General features: G+C 38.7%; 1 protein-coding gene and 1 pseudogene across 3 annotated transcripts in view; both read right to left on the reverse strand.

The window, feature by feature from the left end:
• The window catches only part of SNX7 (sorting nexin 7), a 70,629-nt gene extending 51,205 nt beyond the window's left edge, over positions 1-19,424 (reverse strand). Inside the window, exon 1 of one of the 3 annotated variants that reach the window (XM_016127551.2) lies at positions 19,230-19,424. In XM_016127551.2, coding sequence (XP_015983037.2) covers positions 19,230-19,409 — 180 coding nt within the window. In that variant the 5' untranslated portion in view covers positions 19,410-19,424. Of the gene's footprint in view, positions 1-18,773; positions 18,909-19,112; positions 19,136-19,229 lie in introns of those variants that run through there. The other 2 variants (XM_036235156.1, XM_016127552.2) reach the window with 2 other exon arrangements.
• On the reverse strand, positions 10,822-10,940 carry LOC118613102 (annotated as a pseudogene).
• Positions 19,425-21,151: the final 1,727 nt, after the last annotated feature.

Here is a 21,151-nt window from a genome sequence, read left to right on the forward strand (position 1 = left end):
ACACCGAAGGCACACGACAGCCAAGTGCAGCACGTGTTCTTGGATCAGACTCTGTACCAAAGGGGCACACCCTCTGTTTTCTTCTCTCTGAAGGATGCTATTGGGACAACTGGAGAAACGTGAAGGGGTCTGAGAATCAGAATGTGGTGTTGTTACTGCCCCGATTTTGTTATTTCTACTGTGATGATCGTGTAGGGGAGTAACCTTGTTTTCAAAAACTACATAGACCTGTTTAGAAGTAACAAAACATCATGTCTCCAATTTACTCAGTTTACACAGAGAGAGAGAGAGACAACAGAAGTCATGAAATGGTAATAATTGGGAAATCTAGGTTCTTTGCAATTTTCTTGCAACATTTCTCCAACTTTGAAATTATTTCAAAATGAAAAGTATCTCTATAGTTTTCAAAAGTCAATGCATTCCACAAGGCTTACAATAAAAACAAATTAAAATGTAGAAAAGCAGCACAGTGTGCTTCAGTTGCTATTACTACTTCATGCTCCTCAGATACAAATTCAGAACTCTATTAGCTAGTTTTGTCCTCATCGCAGCTTTTCTTTCATAATATATTGCTTTTTTTTAACTTTTCAATTTTGATATTATCAGTAGGTTTCTTACTAGAGAGGATGAAGAATATTTATTTATTTTGTCAACTAATTATATAGGTATAGACTCATATGTTCTATTTTACTCAATGGGTTATAATCCATTAATAGCACACTCTATTTTGATCTTATAAATATCCAAAACCTGCCTAGTGGGAGCCCCTGAAAGCTGGCACCTGTGTGTTTTTTGTTATATCTTCATTATTTCTTGAGCACTTTACTTTCTGGCATAAAAGATGTTTCAGGTTTATCTTGTATTTTCCCTGCCCCAGCCATGAATCAGACATTTCTCCAAGGAGTTCTTCCTTTTAGAGGAGATTAGTATTTAGAAACCAAGATATAAATGCTAGGAAATATAAGTATGATATACATATATACACATGCATATACACACACACACATATATATACATACACAAATGTGGACCTAGATACACACAGATAGAAATATAAACAGATATTAAATACCACAAGTCCACACTGATAAGGCTTATTTCAGCCTTCTTCCTTTCCATATTTGTAATTTTTCTCTCAAGCAGAGAAATGCCTGGCCCCCGTCGACCTGAATATATTTACTTCTTCGCTCAACCCCCCTGTATGTAACCAGCCTCCCAACCTTCCCAGTTGCCTCCTCAGCCCTGACCACGTCGGCCAAGGCAGCCTTATGCTCATCCCCAACCACCCTGGACCCTCCTCAGCCCCAGGCCCACTGGCTACTTCCTTGGACACGCCAGTCATCTCCTCAGGCAGCTTCAATAGTTTGTTTGCTTTTAAATAAGTTAAAGAGAAGGCCTATGTGTTATTTTTTAAATAAAATTGTTAAAATAAACCAAAGGATGACATACAGTAAATTTTAAATACAAGTGATACTCTGTTCAAATGTTACTATCGATGTAACTAATGAGTCATTTCTTTAGTAGTAGTAATGACTTCTCCAACTCTGTACTTTCTCTTTTAGATATTGTTTTATTTTCTCCAAAAGTAAGAATGCGGATGTTAGAATCAAATATATGTCTGTTGTTGTGCAAAGACCAAAGATAATTGCCACACTTAGAGATTAATTCTGCAAACGAGAATTAGCTTAGTAACAGAGTTGGCCCATCCTGAAGGAAAAAATAATTAAAAAGAGGCTAAAAACAGGGTTCTAGTCCCGTTTCTGCCACTGACTATGCAGGTAAACTCGAACAACTAATTCGGCCTTTCTAGGTCATATTGAAGAGTTGGACTTGAAAATCTCCAAATTCTCTCTCATAAGGCTAAATGAACACAACTTTCAAATGCATTAATACAGTAAAATGTAGCAAAATTCTGATATTTTAAGGAAAGGTACTTATTTCATAGTACCATGAAAAAAAAGTTTGAAATCATAATATGGCCTTGCTTTCCCCTCAAAACACATCAACTTAAATGTTTTTGAAGTATCAGTAATAGCTAGAGCACTATTCTCAAAGTTCTTCCCACACCAAAAGTTAGTTACATGAACTATAATTCAGCATTTGGGTAACACTTTAATGCAATAATATAAGACATAATGTAGTAGGACACACCAATTGAAAAGACAAACAAGAACAATGGTTTTCTGAGTAAGACGTTTCAGGTTATCGTGATTCCAAAATGACCCTGAAAGAAAAAAATGGTAGGCATGGTTTAAACTAAAAAAATCATGACAAGTTACAGATGGGTTAATCAAACACACGAAAATGCAGAGAAAATAAATATCTTGCAACATTAGTTTAGTGAAATAAATTATGGTATATCTCTATGATAGAATACAATAAAGTCTATCCATATGATAGAATAAAGTAATTATAAGTAATGTTTTCAAAGACTGTATAGTAACTTGGAAAATGTGCGTTATTAAGAGAAAATGGTTATAAAAATTTGCAAATAGATTCTACTGTATATGTGTATGTACGACAGAGAGAGGCCAGAGGGTAGGAGAGAAAAAGTGTTTGTGTGTGCATGTGTGTGTGTGCGTGTGTGAGAGAGACAGAGAGAGGCAGAGAACACAAACACACTTACAATGTACACGTGTGGTTGAACTTAGAAGCTATGCAAAAAAAGTTAACACAAGTTATTCCTGGTATTGGGATTACTGTTGAATTTAATATTTTTCTTTGTGAGTTTGTTTTTCCAAGTATTCTAAAATAAACATTATTTTGAAAAAAATATTAAAATTTGTTAGAGTCAACACTGTATGTAATGTGTTCAGAGGCAGGAAGAACTATTGTAATAAATTGAAAGAGTTTTCTAGAGCCATTTTGGCAGAAGACTAGATTACATTTGATTTTTTTCTTAACTCATCAGAGTTTCATAGTTATGTGGGAAATTTAAAAATATGCCTGGAATCACATGAAAATGCGATTGTCAAAATAAATTATAGGATGCTAACACAATGGAATACTAAACAGCCATTAAAAGACAGAGTTTTAGAAGTTCCAAATAAATGTGCAATCAACATGTACAAAAATCCCTCTCAGTAACCATTTCACATAAATAGTAGTTTTTTTAAGCTGACAAATTTTAATTCGATGGGCAAATGTACTTTAAATTTCACCAACATTGCATACAACCATGTGCTTTGGCACTGTGTGAAGTCACCCTCTTAACTCACCACAACCCACTTCTTTTACCTACTACATAATTAGCATTCTATTTCTTCTGCTTAAAATGCATCCTTTTGTAGAGTGGGAAAGATCTGCATGAATTTACAAAGGCTCACAATTCCAATGAGTGTAGTGTGGTGTCATAAAAATATGCTTCAATATCTAGCAAAGGAAGAAAATTACAGGCTGAAATTTTGCAACATCCAAGATTTCAGTAGAAGAATTTAAATTACTGTGAATCACTCAAAAACATTCTTAAAACCTCAATAAAACTGACTATCCAAAGTGTTTTATATTCACTTCAAGAAATAAAAAGGGAAAGAAAATACACTGACAATACTTAACAGATTTACATTTGGACGTGAATAAGTGAAGAAAATAAGTGTTTGAGAAGATCCAAAGAAGCAATTAACCAAAGAGAACTCCATTTAACCTTTTGTGGTTAATGCTTTTCATGACAAATAGATCATTAAAATTTGTTCTTTCCAAACAAAGGGCTCAGCCCCGCAGCCCTGTCTGCCTCCTCCTGCCTGTTCTCTCTCCTCCTCTCTCCCACACCTCAACTCCATGTATACATTCATTCATTCTCAGCAATTGGATGTATGTCCATTATTTTATGACCTTTTAGACAATGAACATATATCTTTTTTTTTTTTTTTGTCTTCAAGAGATTAAAGCAGAATGGTCATTATCTGTGTGATAAATCTCTACTAAGTTAAATAACACTAAATACCTTTCCTATAACCAACATAGTGTAAACACACACGACATAAAAATCTTGGGGTGTTTTTAGGCTGAGATCTGAGTACGTGTAATAGAGAAGTAAGCCAAAGTATTGCAGAAAGCCGTCGTCTGTTATTTTTACTCCACTGTAACATCTACTGTAAGAGAAACTACTAACGCGACTTTACTGAAATAGATGGACATTAGAATTGTGTTAGCATGATACCCAAATTTATTGACAAAGTCACTTTGGAATTAAGCATAAATTTCCCTTGTTGTTACTTTTGGTTTATTATAAGCATTTGTTATGAGTTGAATTACGTCCTTCCAAAATTCACATGTTGAAGTCCTAACCCCTAGTACTTCAGATGTGAACTTATTCGGATAGGGTCTTTACAGAGGTAATCAAGTTAAAATGTGGCTGTTGGGGTGGGTCTCGATGCAATACGACTGGTGTAATAAAAAGGGAAGCTGGGACGCACAGACCTCTGTAGAAGGAAGATGATGTTAAGAGACGCAGGGAGGAGATGACCGTCTTTAAGCCAGGATGAGAGGTCTGTAAGAGATCTTTCCCTCACTGCCTCAGGAGGAACCAAGGCTGCCGACATCTTGGTTTCAGACTTCCAGCTTCCAGAACTGTGAGGAAATAAACTTCTGTAGTTTGAGACACTTAATCTGCAGTACTTTGCTATACAGCAGCCTTAGCAAACTAATGGCATCTCTGTACATAAAGTTGTACAAAATAAAAATTTCAGGAAAGAAGCAAGAGTAAAAAGGAAGGAAGGAATTAGGATTAAAATAGTTCATCCTTGTTCCATTCACTCATTTTTTACAGGTTAACAATCAACTTCAGTAATTTCTGAGAAGTGTTTTTGCCTCCCTCCTGTAATGCCAGTAGATATTGCCAAAATTCTACCACTGAAATGAAATACATAGCTGAAATTTCAAACAATTGCTTGCTAATATTTGAGTGCCCAGGAGCTAAACACCTAAAGAAACAGGTTAAAGGATGAGATGTGACCTAAGAAGTATCCTTCCTTAATATTCCTCACTAAAATGCCACTCAGGAGCAACTCATAAATATAACATGAATTGCTCTGATAATATTAAATCGTATCTACCATCTGTGCACAAACAGCTATTTTCTCTTTACAAGTAAGGGGAAAAAAATCTATGTGAGAAGTGTGATAAATCAGAATACTGGCATGAAAAGGCCATGCAAATAAAACTGCTGACGCCCATGAAACACGCACACCAAGAGACATCTGGTAAAAAGGCAGCTCAAAGCGGAAGGAGTTGGGGAAGCCATGTTGTTCTGAGGGACACTCATCTCGAGGGGTCTAAATTTAGACTCACCAGCTGTGTTTTGGTTTACAACTCCTTCCAATCTGCCTGCTTATAATAATAATAAAAAATTAGAAAGGCCTTCTGTGGAACGTTGTTGAAAATGTGATTGGGGGAAAAGCCAGCCTGTGTCGCATTCTATAAAGGGGTACACAACATTCTAATCTTGTTTGACACAATTTCCAGTGGTATATAGTATCTATACCCTTCTAGGCATAGACAGTAATTTATTTACCCACTTTAATGTTTCTAGAGATTTTTATTTTTTAACAGTGTTGCCTTGTATGCAGTTGGACTTCCTTGGCTTTTGTACACTATAAAGCTATATATTGACCACAGAAAATTTTCACATAATTTTATTTATCCCTGTGGCCAAAAAAAGAAGAAAAAAAAAAAAAGAATGTGGCCTATCGAAAGAATAAGTCTTTGTACATAAGCAAAGCTAAGCTTAATTCAAGTTTGGACTGCTACCAGCTGTGTGAACCTGGTCCAGTCACTTAACCTTTTTGAGGTTCAGTTTTCTCACCTATAACCTCTTAGAGAAGTCATACCTAACCTTGGATCACAGAAGAACGAGAAGATAAAAAGAGATGAATAAATGTGATGTATACATTGCCTGCTCGAAGGCTTAATGTGAATTATCTTATATAAACCTTACCATGATCCTGTAGAGTATGTTCTATTTCTTACTTGCCTTTTTTTTTTTTTATCACCAGAGAGCAATGCTATTGAGTAGGTCCTCTTTTACCACAGTTTTCAGATGAGTGAAATGAAGAGGTTAAAATCACATGTTCAAAATCTAACTGCTATTAAGTGAAGAAACCAGCATTTGACTTCCTAACTGCCAATCAGTCAAATGTATGTCAAGATATGATCTCTAGGAGCTATCACTGAATTCACTTTTTCAGTTTCCTATGAAATTAAATACAAATCTAAAGCAAGAATAAATAAAGTTTTATGGTTAATATCTAGTTATATAGTGCACAAACCTGAGGAAGTACGAGTATACTCAAGTATGCTTGGAAACCAGTAAAGACTAGAGACAGAAGAATGGATACATAAGCTGCGGTACATACATAGGAGGTTATAAATACTACAGAGCAATGAAAACTGACTACGACTTCATGCCAGAACACAGAGAGACTTCATAAAGGAAATGTTAGGTGAAAAAAAAATCAGAGACTTCACATAAAACAGTATCATTTTTAAAAGTCCTAAAACAAGATACAAATGCACATAAATCCTTAAAATATATTGCTTCAAGGTACATATATAAACTTTTATGCAAACTAAACAAATGATAAAAACAAAATTCAGATTATTATTTTCTTTGAACAGATGAGAAATAATCTTGGGGAGGGTTTCACAGAAAATGCCAAAATTTTGGGTTATCTTTTATTTGTAAGCTGAATGGTGGGAACATGGATGCAAATTTTATTATTCTATTTCTAGAGGTTGACAAACATTTTCCATAAAGAGCCAGAGAGTAAATTTGGGCCTTTTGGGCCATCTTGTCTCTGCCAAAATTACCCTGGCCATTGCAGTGTGAAGGCAGTTATAGGCAATCCCTCAATGAATAGGTGTGGCTGCCTGCCAATAAAACTTTATGTACAAAGATGAAGCAAATCAGATTTTGCCCAGAGGTTGTTTTCTCCCTTACTTTGCACTATAGATGTTATATTGATATACTATATAGAGAGACAGATATAATATAGATATATACATTATATATATTCTTTTGTATGTATGAAAATATTCTATAATAAAAAATCATACTAAAAGTTTTGAAAAGCTTTTAAAAGGTATGTTCGAAGAGGATAAGGATATATTCTTGATTACTGAAAATTATCTTTTTCTTTTCAGTTATTTTTTTTTTTTATGAACCACTGACATAAAAATAAATTCCTCTTGACCATTGCTGCACAGGCAAAAAAATTTGTTTCCGACTTTTAGCATTTACATTTCTTTCAGCTGCTTTGTTTTTTACACTCAAACACACATACACACACTCAAAAATTAGTGTTTTTAATCACCTCAGGAAAGATTACTGCATATGTCAGGAAGAACAAGTAAAGGACAAGTAAAATGTTCAGGTTGAAAGACAGGCAAAGCTCTCTCACTAAGTGTGTCCTCCAAACCACTCTTATCTGTGCCTCAGTGATATGCCATATTACCACACTGGAAGCCATGACTCCTAATATCCACAAATGATAAGGGTCTAGTAAACCTGCCTTAAAATAAGTTTGAGGTACTGGATACATACGTGAAACACCGTATCAGCCAACTGTTGTAGATTCAGTGATGACTAACTGGAAGCACAGCAAGCCAAGAAAAATAATTACTCTAAGCAGAACTCCTGAAGTGGTTAAAATATGTCTTATGGGCAAATAACACTACAGACCCAACTCTGGAATGTAATAAAAATGTTTCCTAAGGAGCATAGCCAGCTGACTGCACACTTAATAGGCCTGGCTAAAATGGATCCTGGCACAGTAAATGAAAACTTCTCTAAACCAAAGTGCTGTCTTCATAAATATTCTTCAGGAAAGGGCTGAGTTGCCTTGAGATCTAGCCAACCAACAAACTTAGGAGCATTTCTGAAGGGACTTAATATATGCTTATATCAGGAAAGCTAGTTGACAGTTAAAACTGCTGTACCAAGAATATTCTTATCTCCTAGTACTTCTGAATAGATACTACAAGTAATGACTCACTCAAAGGAGAGCTGTACACATATATAGAATTTAAGAGACAGTACAGGAATTTTGGCAATACTCTCAACAGTAATTGAAAGCATACGTCTCAGTTATTTTAAATGAAAAGTATCCCACCTTGTTAACTTTCTCTCCACGGTGCCTCCTTTGACTCCTTGGATTGTTTCCCTACTTTCCATACTTTTAACCTTGGCAGTTATACACACAGCCTCATTCAGAATATCAATATATTACCACGATACACTTCCTTAAATAAGTATAAGCTCCTTAAATACAGAAACTCACTGTCTGCATCTTATAGATAATAAACTTGTGGTGGAAGAATGATAATAACTCTCCTAGAATCACTTATATTTTAACTTGCAGAACCTAGCTAGACTCAAGCACCACCACCACCCATATGCACACACAAGCGGTACTCCATGTAGTAGCTTTACTCCATTTAAGAAACATTCACTGAATGTCAACCATGTGTCAGGCACTGGGTTGGGGATACAAGAGTAGCCAAGACAGGCATGGTTCCTGCTCTCGTAAAGCTTACATGTTAGTTAAAGAGGAGAGTTACGGATAATAATAAATAAATATATAGAAAAGTAAGATAATTCTGGATATGAATAAGTGTTGATAAACAGGGAGTAAATTCCAGAAAGAGTATGAAAAAGAGTTAGGGCAGGGAGCAAGAGGAATGCTTCTGATAGAGCTGTCAGGGAAGGTGTGTTCAAGGAGGTAATGTGAGAAGGGGTCGGCCATGAAAAACACTGCAGGGACAAGATTCCCATCATGGGAACTAGTAAGGCCTAAGATAGGGAAGGACTGAGAATGCTGGACCACAGAAAAAGGAGGTGGATGGCTGGAACCCAGGCTGTAATGAAAGCATAACCAGCAAAACTCATTTGGACATTTACTATGCCAGAACTGTAAGTGGTCACATTTTTATCTTATCGGTCTTAAAAAAAGGAGGGGGGAATTCCATGATCGATGAATGTTGCACCTGAAAATTCAAAAGTAAGACATCTGTTGCATAGCTAGAGGTTTTTAAGGATCTGTAAGATATTACTTAGACTATTTGAGCATTAGCCAATTGTATTATTGTATTATTAATTATGATGAATGCCTTCTCATTTATCTCAATTATGCTTGGGTAACTTCTTACCTAGTGGAGAATTTTCTTCTTTGTATTTAACATTCTATATGAAAAAACTTGGCTTTCCTTATTTGCAAAGGTCAATCACACCGTTTGCTTATAAGTTTGCCTCAAGACCATTGTGGGAGATGGTATAATCGTCTCCTACAACCCTATGTCTTCTGATGGGAGGATACACCCCCTGGTCAATTGACAGGTAACCTTTAGAGCCTCTTTATAAAAGGAAAACCATTCCCCACCCCAAGAGATTTGACCAGTGACTTGCTTTGGATGATGGCGTGTATCCGGACGGAGATTTTGGAGCCACTGCCTGCTTCCACTGGTGCTTGTATTGCTTTTCCTCTTCCAGGAATGACATGGCCCTGTCAGGGGCCACTATTTCGGTCTTGATCCCCAAATGAAGAAGACACATGAAGCAGACTCAAAGCCTACGAGAGACTCACAGCCCAGTCACAGCTGATAGGTACGCGAGAAGGAAATACCCTTCAATGTTCGATTAAATACATATATGTACAGATGTACATACACATGCTTAACTTTCTCAGAGTCAACACAAAAGAACAAATTAGGGATTTTCCCCCCAGTTTTGAAGATGCACATACTGAGAGTCACACATGAAAAGGCTTTTATTGTCACCTTAGGTAGAATTTCTATTCTTAATGTTTAATTTAAAGATATTATGCTCTGTTTTTCATTTTTAAATAAAAATTATGTCTTATATTAAAAAATTAAAGCCATGACTAAAAAAAAAATGAAATTAGAAGAAAACAAAGGTGAAAAATACTATGGTAAATGAAAGAAACTAGATATAAAAGGTCACATGTCGTATGATTCCACTTATATGAAGTTTCCTGAAAAGAAAATATATAGAGAAAGGAAATAGTAGATTAATAGTTTGTATGGCTGGGAAGAAAATGGCATAATGGACTTTGGGGGAAGTAAAATATTCTGAATCAATATTACAGTGATCATACAATTCAGTAAATTTACTAAAAAATCCATTCATTCAAAATGGATAAATTTTATGGTATATAAATTATATCTCAATAAAATTAGTTGGTTAATAAAACAATTAAAAATAATGTCACATCAAAGAATTTCTCAGAGTAAAAAAGTTTTTTCAATTTCAATTTTTAAAAACTACTGGTTTAATCTGTTCTATTTTGAGTGTGTTTTACTGATTACTGATTTTTATGTCAGTATTTGCTAATAATTTTGATTGTCTAGTCTCTATTTTTTTTTTATTAATTCCATAGATAACACTGTGTTACCCAGCATGATTGACATATGCAGTGTCAGAGCTGATCAACTATTCTGTTTAAAACAGACAAAATCTTTCGAGCACACAACTTTTCACCTGTTTATTGAGAAAACTTTAAAATATCTTCTTAAAGTAAGCAACAGTGACTGTTTATTTTAACTTTTAGTCTTATATACTCTTTGGAAAATGAGAGATGCAAATAAATAAATACATGAATAAAATTAATGCTGAATACTATAACCACATAGCTATTGAATTCGTTCCCTTTTGATCACACTGGCCACCTGTTTTATCTATCTATCTATCTATCTATCTATCTGGGCAAAGCAACCCTTGGTTGACCTCACAGATTGCAAGGACCTTGTCAGCTTACAATCTCTTATTTATTTATTTATTTATTATTTATTATTTTATTTTATTTTTTACACCTACAGCACCAGGTTTTCCTAGGTGGTCTCCCATCCAAGTACTAACCAGGCCCAACCCTCCTTAGCTTCCACGATCAGAAGGGATCAGGCTTGTTCAGGGTAGCAAGGCTATAGACCATACTGGCCACCTGTAAAACTATAGCAGGCTATCAGTTAGTTATACTAGTTAGTTAGTTAGTGCCCCTTATCAGAACCACAAGGATGTAGAAATATAACTGCCCCTTTAAAACTCAATAAAGGACATTCTTCAGAGTATATTAGTTCAAATCTGGAGTCTTTTGACATCATCTTCCCATAATATTTGTAATAGTATTCCCATTGGCACTGACCAATAAACAAATGAAATACTGTTGTCTGCACTAAAGAACTGTAGTTCCCCTTCCTACAGGTTCCATGGTTTTGTTTTTGTTTTTGTTTTTGTTTTCCTTTGGGCTATACGACAGACATTCCCCTTTGCAAACATAACATTGAGGATGGTTTCTGCTGGTGCCTCTCTCTTTCTGCATCTGCATTTCCAGACTTCAGATATACTTGGGGAGCTACTTAAAATTCACCATCATCCCTTTCCTACTAGACTGGGGTTCTATCACTTGCAACCAAGCCCCCTGAATGAGATACATGCAATTAGCTTAAAAGGGTTTATTTTTCTGAATATAAAAAGGTTCCTAATGATTCCCTTTGAGTTTTTTAAATTAATACTTTGTATTTCTTCTAATACAATCCAAGTAGATTTTGTGTAGGTTGACGCTCAACATAGCTCTATATATTGCTCATATCATCCAGCAATAACATTTGGCATTTATTAAGACCAATTTGTTTTAATTCTATTTGGTTTAGTATCCTGCTAGGAAAGACCAACACAATACAGACTGAATTTACTGAAAACAGATCATTGGCAAATTACAGAAATAATTAGGTCTTTCACAGGAAAAAAAAGTCACAGGCTATATCATTCACTAATGTACTTATTTCATAACTATTTAGAATTCTAACTCCCCGACCTTTAAGGATTTTAATTTATTAAAGATAAAGAAGCAAACAAGGTTTTACAGAAGAGAAATAAATGCCTGTTTGTAAGGCCAAATGTATTAAGTATTACAAGATTCAAAACTATTTAAAAAGCACGAAGTGGAGAAATTAATTCTACCTGGGGATGAAGAAGCCCCTAGGGAAGAGGTAGTTTACACTGGCCCATAATTAACAGAAAGGATTCATTTTGACCCAACGATAATTACTAAGAGGTAGAAAAACATGGAGTAAGTTCACCTAGTGGCAAGCAGACCAACCTAGATCAGTGCTTCTAAATCAGTGCTTTTCGAGTTGTAAGGCACAAACGAACCACAAGGAAAAATACTGAAGTACAGACCTGAATCCACTGGCTATGGAGTGGGTCTTGAGATCACATTTCTAATAAGCTCCAAGGCAATGCAGTGGGTGCATGGGACATGCTTGGAGTAGTAAGGTGTGGAGGACAGAGTGGTGACGCAGGAGTCAGGATAGCCAGGTGCCGCCTGATCACCAAGAGCCTTGAATGGCAAAATGTGAAAATACAGTCAGAGCTGTGTGCTCTAGAAACATGTTTGCTGTGGGCATTCAAGGTCGACGAGAGGCAGAAGATTTGAGACTGAGACTTGATGAGACAATTTTAATGGCTCCAGGAGGTAACCATGGAACTACTCTGACTGTAGCAGTGGGAACAGGAAGAAGGCACTAATTCCAAAGATAGCAGGAACATAAAACGGATGGGGACTTTTTTTTGATATGTAGGGGACATGGAGAGTGAGTGAAAGGTATAAATAGAAGGCAACAGTATTTCATCCTAGAGATCTAAGAAACTGTCACATCATTAGCAGAGAATTAAATGGAAAAGATAACAGGTATGAGAATAAACATATAGGAATTAGGAAATGGCAAATATCTCAGTTTGGGGATTATGCTGACGGGTGAGTAGGACCATCTAATTAAGACTTCCCACTGCTCTCACAGTTAAATTTAGTAAGTTAAAATTCCATTTGTAATAGCCTGTTAATAGTGGAAAGTGACAGTCCAACTGTCACACCCATCCCTCCTCTGGGACAGTTAGTCATCAAGCTTGTGCTAGAACATTTTTAGTGACAGAATTCATGGCCATGCTGAGTAACCCCTTTCATTTTGGAACCTTCAATTAGAAAACTCTTCTTTAAATGAACCTAAAACTTGTCTCCACATATTTTCGACTAGTATTGTTTGACTGGTATTTGCCTTCAAAATGACATTTAACCCATCTAGATCATAATGTCTTCATAAAAGACCCAAGTCTTTTCCAAGCTAAATTACATTTTGCTCTTTTCTAGCCAGAACACAGCCGTGAAACCCCTTTGCTTCTTCTCCTTCGAGATGGCAAATGCGTGGCCAGACTGTTGCCACTGCGGCCCTCCCCACCTCTTGTGCCAAGGGAAGACAGTGCTGATGGATCCACGTCCCCTCTCTGCCAAGCCCAGACAAGATCCCTGGCTCCATCTCAACACAGCATTCGAAAGAATCAATAACAGGGCACTGGCATCCTCAGATGAGATACTATCCCTCTGCCACTTTCTGTCACAGACCATCGATTTCCCTTTGAGAGCTTCGGAGGTAGCACGGACAGTTCAGATTACTGTACAATTAATACTCTGCGCGACCTTGAAAATGTGGTTTGTTTAGATTCAATATCATGTCATTTATGTAAATTGATCTTTTAGTCATGGAAAACCACTAGGAATGTTTGTACATAAATGGTCCTATGCAAGATCTCCCCAAACATATTTAAAATTTCCTTATTTGTTTTAATTCTATTGCTGACCGTACATGCTCACTCCTAAGGAGAATGCGAGGATTTGTCTTTCTACTTTGTTCACCCACTCTTCCTCTTCTGGGAGGAATACAAAAGACAGTGGACACATAAGAAGCCTGTGATGGTAGAGAATGGAGCTTCTAATAGTAGGAATATAAACAGTCCTAGATGAGCCCTTTGCTGTATTGATTCCTCTTTTTTTAACCATGAAAATATTAAGACCTTCTGAGACAGGATCAGGATGTAAACCAGGTAAAGGAGAACATACAATCTGCCTGCTGTAGTCCTGTATTCCAGATTTTAAGTGAGTTGGACAATTGAGAATGTATACACACACACACAGTCCAACATGCTTACACGCGATACACCCATTAATATATATGTATACACACATGCATATGTTATACACACCTGTATGGACATATGTACATGTGTGCATACATATGCATGCATGTATGTATATGTGTGTTTTATATATTTCAGCAGATCATCAAGGGAGGAAACCACTCATTCATTTGAGGATATTTCTCGAGTAACCACAATTCGCCCTCGTAATAAAATAATGATTTGTTTAGGCCTCCAGTGCTTAAGGTGGCAGCCCCTGCTATAGGTGGCTACTTACATTAAAGTGCAGATTAATCAAATAGAATTAAAAGGTCAGTTCCTCAGACGTACTAGCACATTTCAAGTGCTCAAAAGTCACGTGTGGCCAGTGGCTGCCACATTAGACAGGCAAGTATAGAACGTATCCATCACTTCAGGTCATCTTGCACAGCAGGATCCTACGGTCCTGATCGATACTCAGGACCAGGCACTACTTATCAGCTCTTTACATATCGTAAATCATCTAATCCTCATCTTTCTTATTTGCCCTTATTATACAGATGAAAAATCTGAGGCATTGGGAGTTGAAGTGACTTGTCCAAGGAAACAAAGCTAGTAAGCTGTGGACCGGAATTTCAAATATAGGCAGTGTAGCTATAGAGTCTCTGCTCCTAACAACTAAGCTTATGTCATGGCTATATTTTTATTTACAATGACTACTAGAGCTTTCTTCAGGACTTCCCATTCATGCCAATTAAATTTCATAGTCTATTCTTGATCGCAGTACTTTATCAAAAGATTTGGAAGACTGATTATGTTATGGACTACTGGCTATTGCTATAGTTTCTACTGTTGTATAACAAACCATCATAAAGCTCAGTGGCATAAAATAATTTTACAGTTTTTATAATTTATTATGCTCACAGGTTTATTGGGTCAGAAATTCAGACAGGACATAGCATTAGTGGCTTATCTCTCTTCCATTGTGTGTGGGGCCTCAGCTGAGAAGACTTGATGGCTGGAGTGCCTCAGTGCTGGGGACTGAAAACATTCAGACATCTTCATTCACAACCCAGCCAGTTGATGCTGGCCGGTGCTTGGGACTTTGACTGGGGCAACTCAACAGAGCATTTACAGGTGGTTTCTCAAGGGAACTTGGGCTTCCTCACAACATAGAGGCCTTAAAATGCATCTCTTACAAAGCTTCAAAAAGCAGTGTCCTATTGGACAAAGTACACCCGCATTTCCTTTTATGATCTAGCCCTGGAAGTTGTATGTTATCACTTTCACCATATTGTATTGATCAAAACAGACACAACCCCACCTATATTCAGGAAGAAGAGCAGAGATCCCACCTCTTGATAGGAAGATGGTAGGTCCATATAGAGGAGCATACGGGATGGGAGGTAAAACATGGCTATCGGTACCCAAAGTTACGCTCCACACTTTTGTACTATGTATTCTGATGGTTATTCTTCATTTTCTCCCCCACCGCCCAGCTCCCACCCACCTATTCTCTGTGTCTTGGGAGGAGGCTGATCCCTATGGATGACATCACCTGAGCTGCTCACCCAGGGGGAGCCACAAGCAGGAGAGCCAAGAGGGAGGAGAGGAGCTCGGGGAAGTACTCCCTACGCCCCCCCTGCTTTGGCACCACATTTCAGGCCGTTGCACATTTCTAGCTACGTTTCTCTGTCAATACAGCTCCTTTCACAGCTCTAGCTGTCACCATGTCCAGCAACACCATTTCCATCCCTCTTCCCTTTAGGTGCTAATGATTTTTTACTATTGCATATTTCTAAGTGCCTCAGTATCCCTTGTTTGTTCCTGAATCTTGCACCAAATTCTATAAATAGTTTCTGCATTAAACTCCTTTCACTTAAATTATTGGAGAGAGTTCTGATTCTCATCAGGGCCATATAAGCACACAAAAGGAACTACATAGACATGGTTCAGAGAACAAATGTGAAAAATCGATAACTGAACTTCCAATATCTTCTTCTATTATTTGATAGAACTGTTGAATAGTACAATTATGTCCCTCCATCATTAAGATGAATTTCTGGATTGACAGATATCCAACATATATAGTTTTCCATCATTCTCATAAAACACGATCACCTCTTTCTCTTAAGTTTTTTGAAACAAGAGTTCTGTAGTTTTGATAGCTTTGTGGAGATTGAAAGCAAGCCTACTGCTTTATGCTTTCCAGAACTTCCTTTTTGCCCATTTTTTTTCTTTTATTCCTTTTTAAAAAAATATTTACCTATCTCTAACTTTTGGGCACCATGCCTGAATTCCATGAATTCCCAAAGATTACTAGTTGTGAAGAAGCTAATTACATCTGTAAATTCCTTGCTTATCCTGGATGATATTCATCTTATTTTATGGTACTAAATATCTTTAAAAAGGCCAATATTAAGAGCTTTAAGAGCTGTCATTTACTGAGTGCCAGATAAGCATCTCAGTGTTTCAATGTGAACTATTTACCAATGCTCTATTTCAACTGCTGCTTCTTCTACATATTATATTATTTAATAATAAAGGCAATTCATTTTTGTTTTACTATATTAATTTTCTCCCAAAAGAAGAGTTTTTTTCCTTTCAATGTAGCGAAATTTGCCTTTATTCTACTTAATTTTTTTGCAAGCCACATCTCAGTTCAGCCCAGTTCTAACACTATTCTTACACATTATAATTTCTTTTTTTCTTTCTCTTTTTTTGAATCATAGGTTATGTTTTCCAACCTTCCAACATCTATATTTGTTCTTTTAAGTCAATATCTTCTGCCTTCCCTGTGCTCTCTTAGAATTTGATATCATTTTCTCACTGGACTCTTAAAAATTTAGAACAATGCTTCGTTTACTTTCCATCTTTATTTATATTGCCATTTAAAGTTTCTGTCACATCTTCCACCTGGACGTCAAGATTGTGATAGAAAAACTGAATCATGCATTTCTCTCTATCCAAAGAATCCTTAGCACAAAGTCTTATGCAAAAATACTTCACATGTATTTGCCACGTATGGGCAATATACTGTGGGGGGAAAGGAAATGTAAGTCAAAATCCTATTCTTTAAAAAACTCCTGGAGAGTGGCATGGTATATATTCACAAATCGTCTATGGGAATAAGGGACTAAAATTGTGACTGTATACTGAATATGAAAGTGGTCGATCTCCAGGTACTAAAGGGTAACGTTATATACTTCGGAAGTAATTCTTGATACCATCCTAGGGCAGGCTGGCCAGTAGTAGATTGTATAGAAAAGCCAGCTAGAAATGGAGTAGTAGAAAAAGAGGCCAAATGCAGAGGACTTTCTTAAATATGCTTGTCTCACTGGCTGTGGTTAATGGTTGAAAAATTCAACTTACTTATATATAAGCGGGCGGCTAATTTAAAATTTTTCCAAGTATTCTTTTTGGGCTTTAACCAACATGATATCCTTACATTAATCTATGTGGTTCTATAGAAGTGGTTCTTAACTTTTCCTAAGTGGCAAATATGCGTAGTTATATAACACTAACAAGCAGGGTAGATCCAGGTATACTGGTCTGAAGCTCACAGCCTTTTAAAAAGAATACAAAATCAGGTGGGAAAACAAATTTATATTTAGAATGAGAAAAGAAATCTCGACAACTGATCGGAACCATAGAGACCTAGAATCCTTTCCTCTGAGATAGCTTTAGGCAGTTTTGCAGAAGGGCTAACTTAGAAATGCGTCTCCTGCAACCTGTCATTTTCTTCCCACCTGGAAAGTCTATGACTCCCAGTAACTCCCAACATTTCCAGAGGCCTAAGCAAATGAACACCTAAAGCTATACCTATAGCTTAAATTTCATCATTAGCTTCACCTTAGATCCACCCCCTGACAACTGGGGTTCATTAAAACGGTGATTAAGAGAGGGCTGGGACACATAGAATGGGGGAAAGAAGCCATAGGACAAGTTTAAAACAATCCCAGATGATTCTGATCACAGTTACCACTTCTAACACTGCCTCCTCCCATTCTGGCAGAGCCATACCCGAACATTTGCCTACTAGCAGCAACTATGAAGGCAAGTAAAGAGGCCAATTGTCTTTCATCTGAAAATAAAGTATGTGTAGAATATAAAAAGACAGTGTCAACTTTTTGCAAGCAAACCTCCATGTCCATTGTTCTACCATTTAAACACATTGAAATGCCACATAACTTTACCAAGAGCACAAAACTGACACTCTGGCTGAACATCTAGACTAGTGCCTACCATTTCATTTAATCCTAAGTTTTAAAAAAAACAAAAAAGAATTTTACATATTCCCCTTTAGGGTCAGAGTATAACTGTTCACTTTCGAATTTCAGTTCGCCCTCCCGAAATAAAGCAGTGCTTAGATATGTTGCTTTACCTAATACCCGAAGGTAACATTTAACTACAGCCTGGGTTTCTTAGTACTACAATGTTCTCATTTCAAATCAAGTCTTCTACCAGCAGCGACGTGAGAAACTGGAGTGTCATTCAACGGCCCTGCGAGAATGGTATTTTTTCTTTTCCAAAAAGAAATTGCAACCATCAGTCTACACGCACAAGTCTATCAACTGATCCACGTCAATTTCTCTCCAACTAAACTACAAGTTAAGAGGACTCTTGGGTCCCAGATCTCCCTGGGGGCGGGGCGGGCGGGGGAGAAAGCCGTGGCTGTGGTTTGGGTGGCGGTAACTTACAGTTTGGGAGATCCCGAGCTCCTTGGCGGAGGAGCTTCCTGTTGGCCACCCGAACCCTTTTCTCCCGAAGAGAGGATTCCCCCGCACCCATTCCCACCGAACTTGAGACTCACCTCGGGTGTCACCCAGTCTCAAATCCCCAACCAGCAACACTAAAACAACAATCGTTTCCCTAGATTCGGATGATTCTCCCAGAGATCGGGGCTGGCTGCGCCCGAGAAAAAGCTGCCAGAGCCTGGGGCACTTTCGAGCCACCGCCTCCTGGGTTTGGGCACTGTCCCCAGAAGTCTGTGTCAGAGGAGAAAAGAGAAGGCAAAAATGGGGGGAGGAGGGGGAAATCACAACTTTGCAGATTGCACGAAGCCCTGCCCCATGGAAGGTCATAGTGCAGAGGGAGGGGAGGCTGCGAATCGGGGCCCAGCTGGGTCCCGCAGCCGGGGGACCCCACCCACCTCCAGCTCGTAGCCTCCGCCCCGGCAGGGCGAACGCGCCGGCCCGGCAGCCCACGTCGCTGCTGACTCCCGGAGTTGACGGGGAACTTTCCCGGGACGCGTCTCCACCGCCCTCACCTTACTGAACACCTCCAGGTCGTCCTCGTCCTCGTCCAGGTCCAGCACGTCGACCTGCAGCAGGGCGGAGGAGCCGCGGCTGCGCAGGAGGGGGCCGCCGCCCCCCGGGCTCTCGCCGTCGGCGCCCCCGGCCGGGAGGCCAGAGGAGCGCTCGGGAGATGCCCGGCGCTCGCCCTCCATCCCGAGAGTGCGCGCCCGCGGGCCGCAGCCGCCAGCCCGGCTCCCCGGAGCGTGCCCATTGGCTCCCGCGCCTCCTGCGCCTCCCCGGCCGGCCCCGCTCCAGCCCCTCGCCCGCTGCGCAGACGCGGAACTGCTGGGCCGAGCGCGGGGCCGCGGCTCATCCCCACCTGGCCCCGGGCCTGCGGGAGACGCAGGAATGAGACAGACTCGGGCTCGGGCCAGGAGAGGGACGCTGTCCCCTCGAAGGTAGGAGGGCTTCCTGGCACCGACCGGCGCTGCCGAGCGAGGGTTTCCGTAGCGGTGGGATCTGGCCACTGGCGTCAGAGCGAACCAGCAACTTCAGCGGCTCCACGGCGGGGCTGGAAGGCAGCCGACCCATCCCGCCAGGAGAAAGTCAATACTGTATTTCCTGTATTTGAATGGTTGCCTTTCTTCTTGATTGTGGTTTTTGAGCCTGTTTTTTGCTGAGGCTAATGCAAAAATAAATAAAAATAAGAGACATGAAAATATCTTCTGTTTTGTAATTGATTTTTGACCTAGTGACTGGACTGTGTGGTCATTTCGCTGTCAAGCCAGGGAAATTGGATTTAAAAACTATTTTCGGTCACTTTCAAATGTAATTTTACTCCAGGAAGTCTTCCTGAATTTAACGGGCAAAACGGTTACAGGAGCTGCGGGCAATGAGCAGGAGTGGGCATTGCCACCAAGAAATAAACTTCACTCTATGTGCTGCCATTGCAATTCGTTAGTAGTTCACTGCTTATTATTTTTAAAAATCCACAAAATATGGAAATATTGAATGCAAATCGATATATATTGTAACTGTCTTCAGGTTTTACTCCCCTAGGCCTAGCTCTTTCATCCAATAGGCCCTGGAAAGAATGGCTAAGAAGTTTGTATATAGCTCGGGGAGGGGGAGATGGAGGGAGGGGGGGAGGGGAGGCTAATTCAGACTTGATTTCTAAAACTTTTCCTGGCAAAAAATTTTGACCAATGTTTTAATTTTTGAACTTCAAAAAATTAAAAGGTATATTTAAGATATTTGAAGAAATAGAGAAATTCTCTATTTCTGATTAGAAGACAAGGTTCCCTCTTAACCATTCAAATGTACCGCTTATTGGTTTCAGTTCATACCCGTACTTCAGTCAGCCTGGTCTCCCTGCCCAGTGAATACTGAGTTTCCTTCCTATGCTATATGGTCCCCATTCCCAAAATACCATCTGCCCATCCTCCAGGAATTAACTATAGTCTCATACCTTTTAGGAAGACTTTACGAATGACACGGTCTGTTCCCAAGTTAGCATTTTGATTTTATTCCATCTTATAGATACTTATTTCATCTAAATATCTTATATTTCTTATTAAACTATAACATTTTGAGGTTAGGAATCACATTATTAGTAAAGGTCTATAAAGAATGCAAGTCATCAAAAGACTATTTTTCCTCTCTAAGCTCATTCTGGCTCCTGAGGAAGATTCAAGGTTTTCTCATAGCAGTCTGAACCAGGAAGTTCTTAAGGAGACTGTGACCCACGTAATGACCAGAAAGCATAGAGACAGGCTAAGAAAATGGGCAGAACAAACCAAGACTGCGCAGCTTGGATCACAGCCAAAATCATGCCACAGGACTAACTGTGCAGATACTGCTGCCACCACTGCAAGAGACTGAATGCCACACCACCTTCACATACTGCTTTCGACACTGATGTCACTGGACTCCAGGTGCTGTCACCAGCATAAGT

The sequence above is a fragment of the Rousettus aegyptiacus genome, unplaced genomic scaffold (genome assembly GCF_014176215.1).
Source record: "Rousettus aegyptiacus isolate mRouAeg1 unplaced genomic scaffold, mRouAeg1.p scaffold_m13_p_17, whole genome shotgun sequence".
Lineage (NCBI taxonomy): Eukaryota > Metazoa > Chordata > Mammalia > Chiroptera > Pteropodidae > Rousettus > Rousettus aegyptiacus.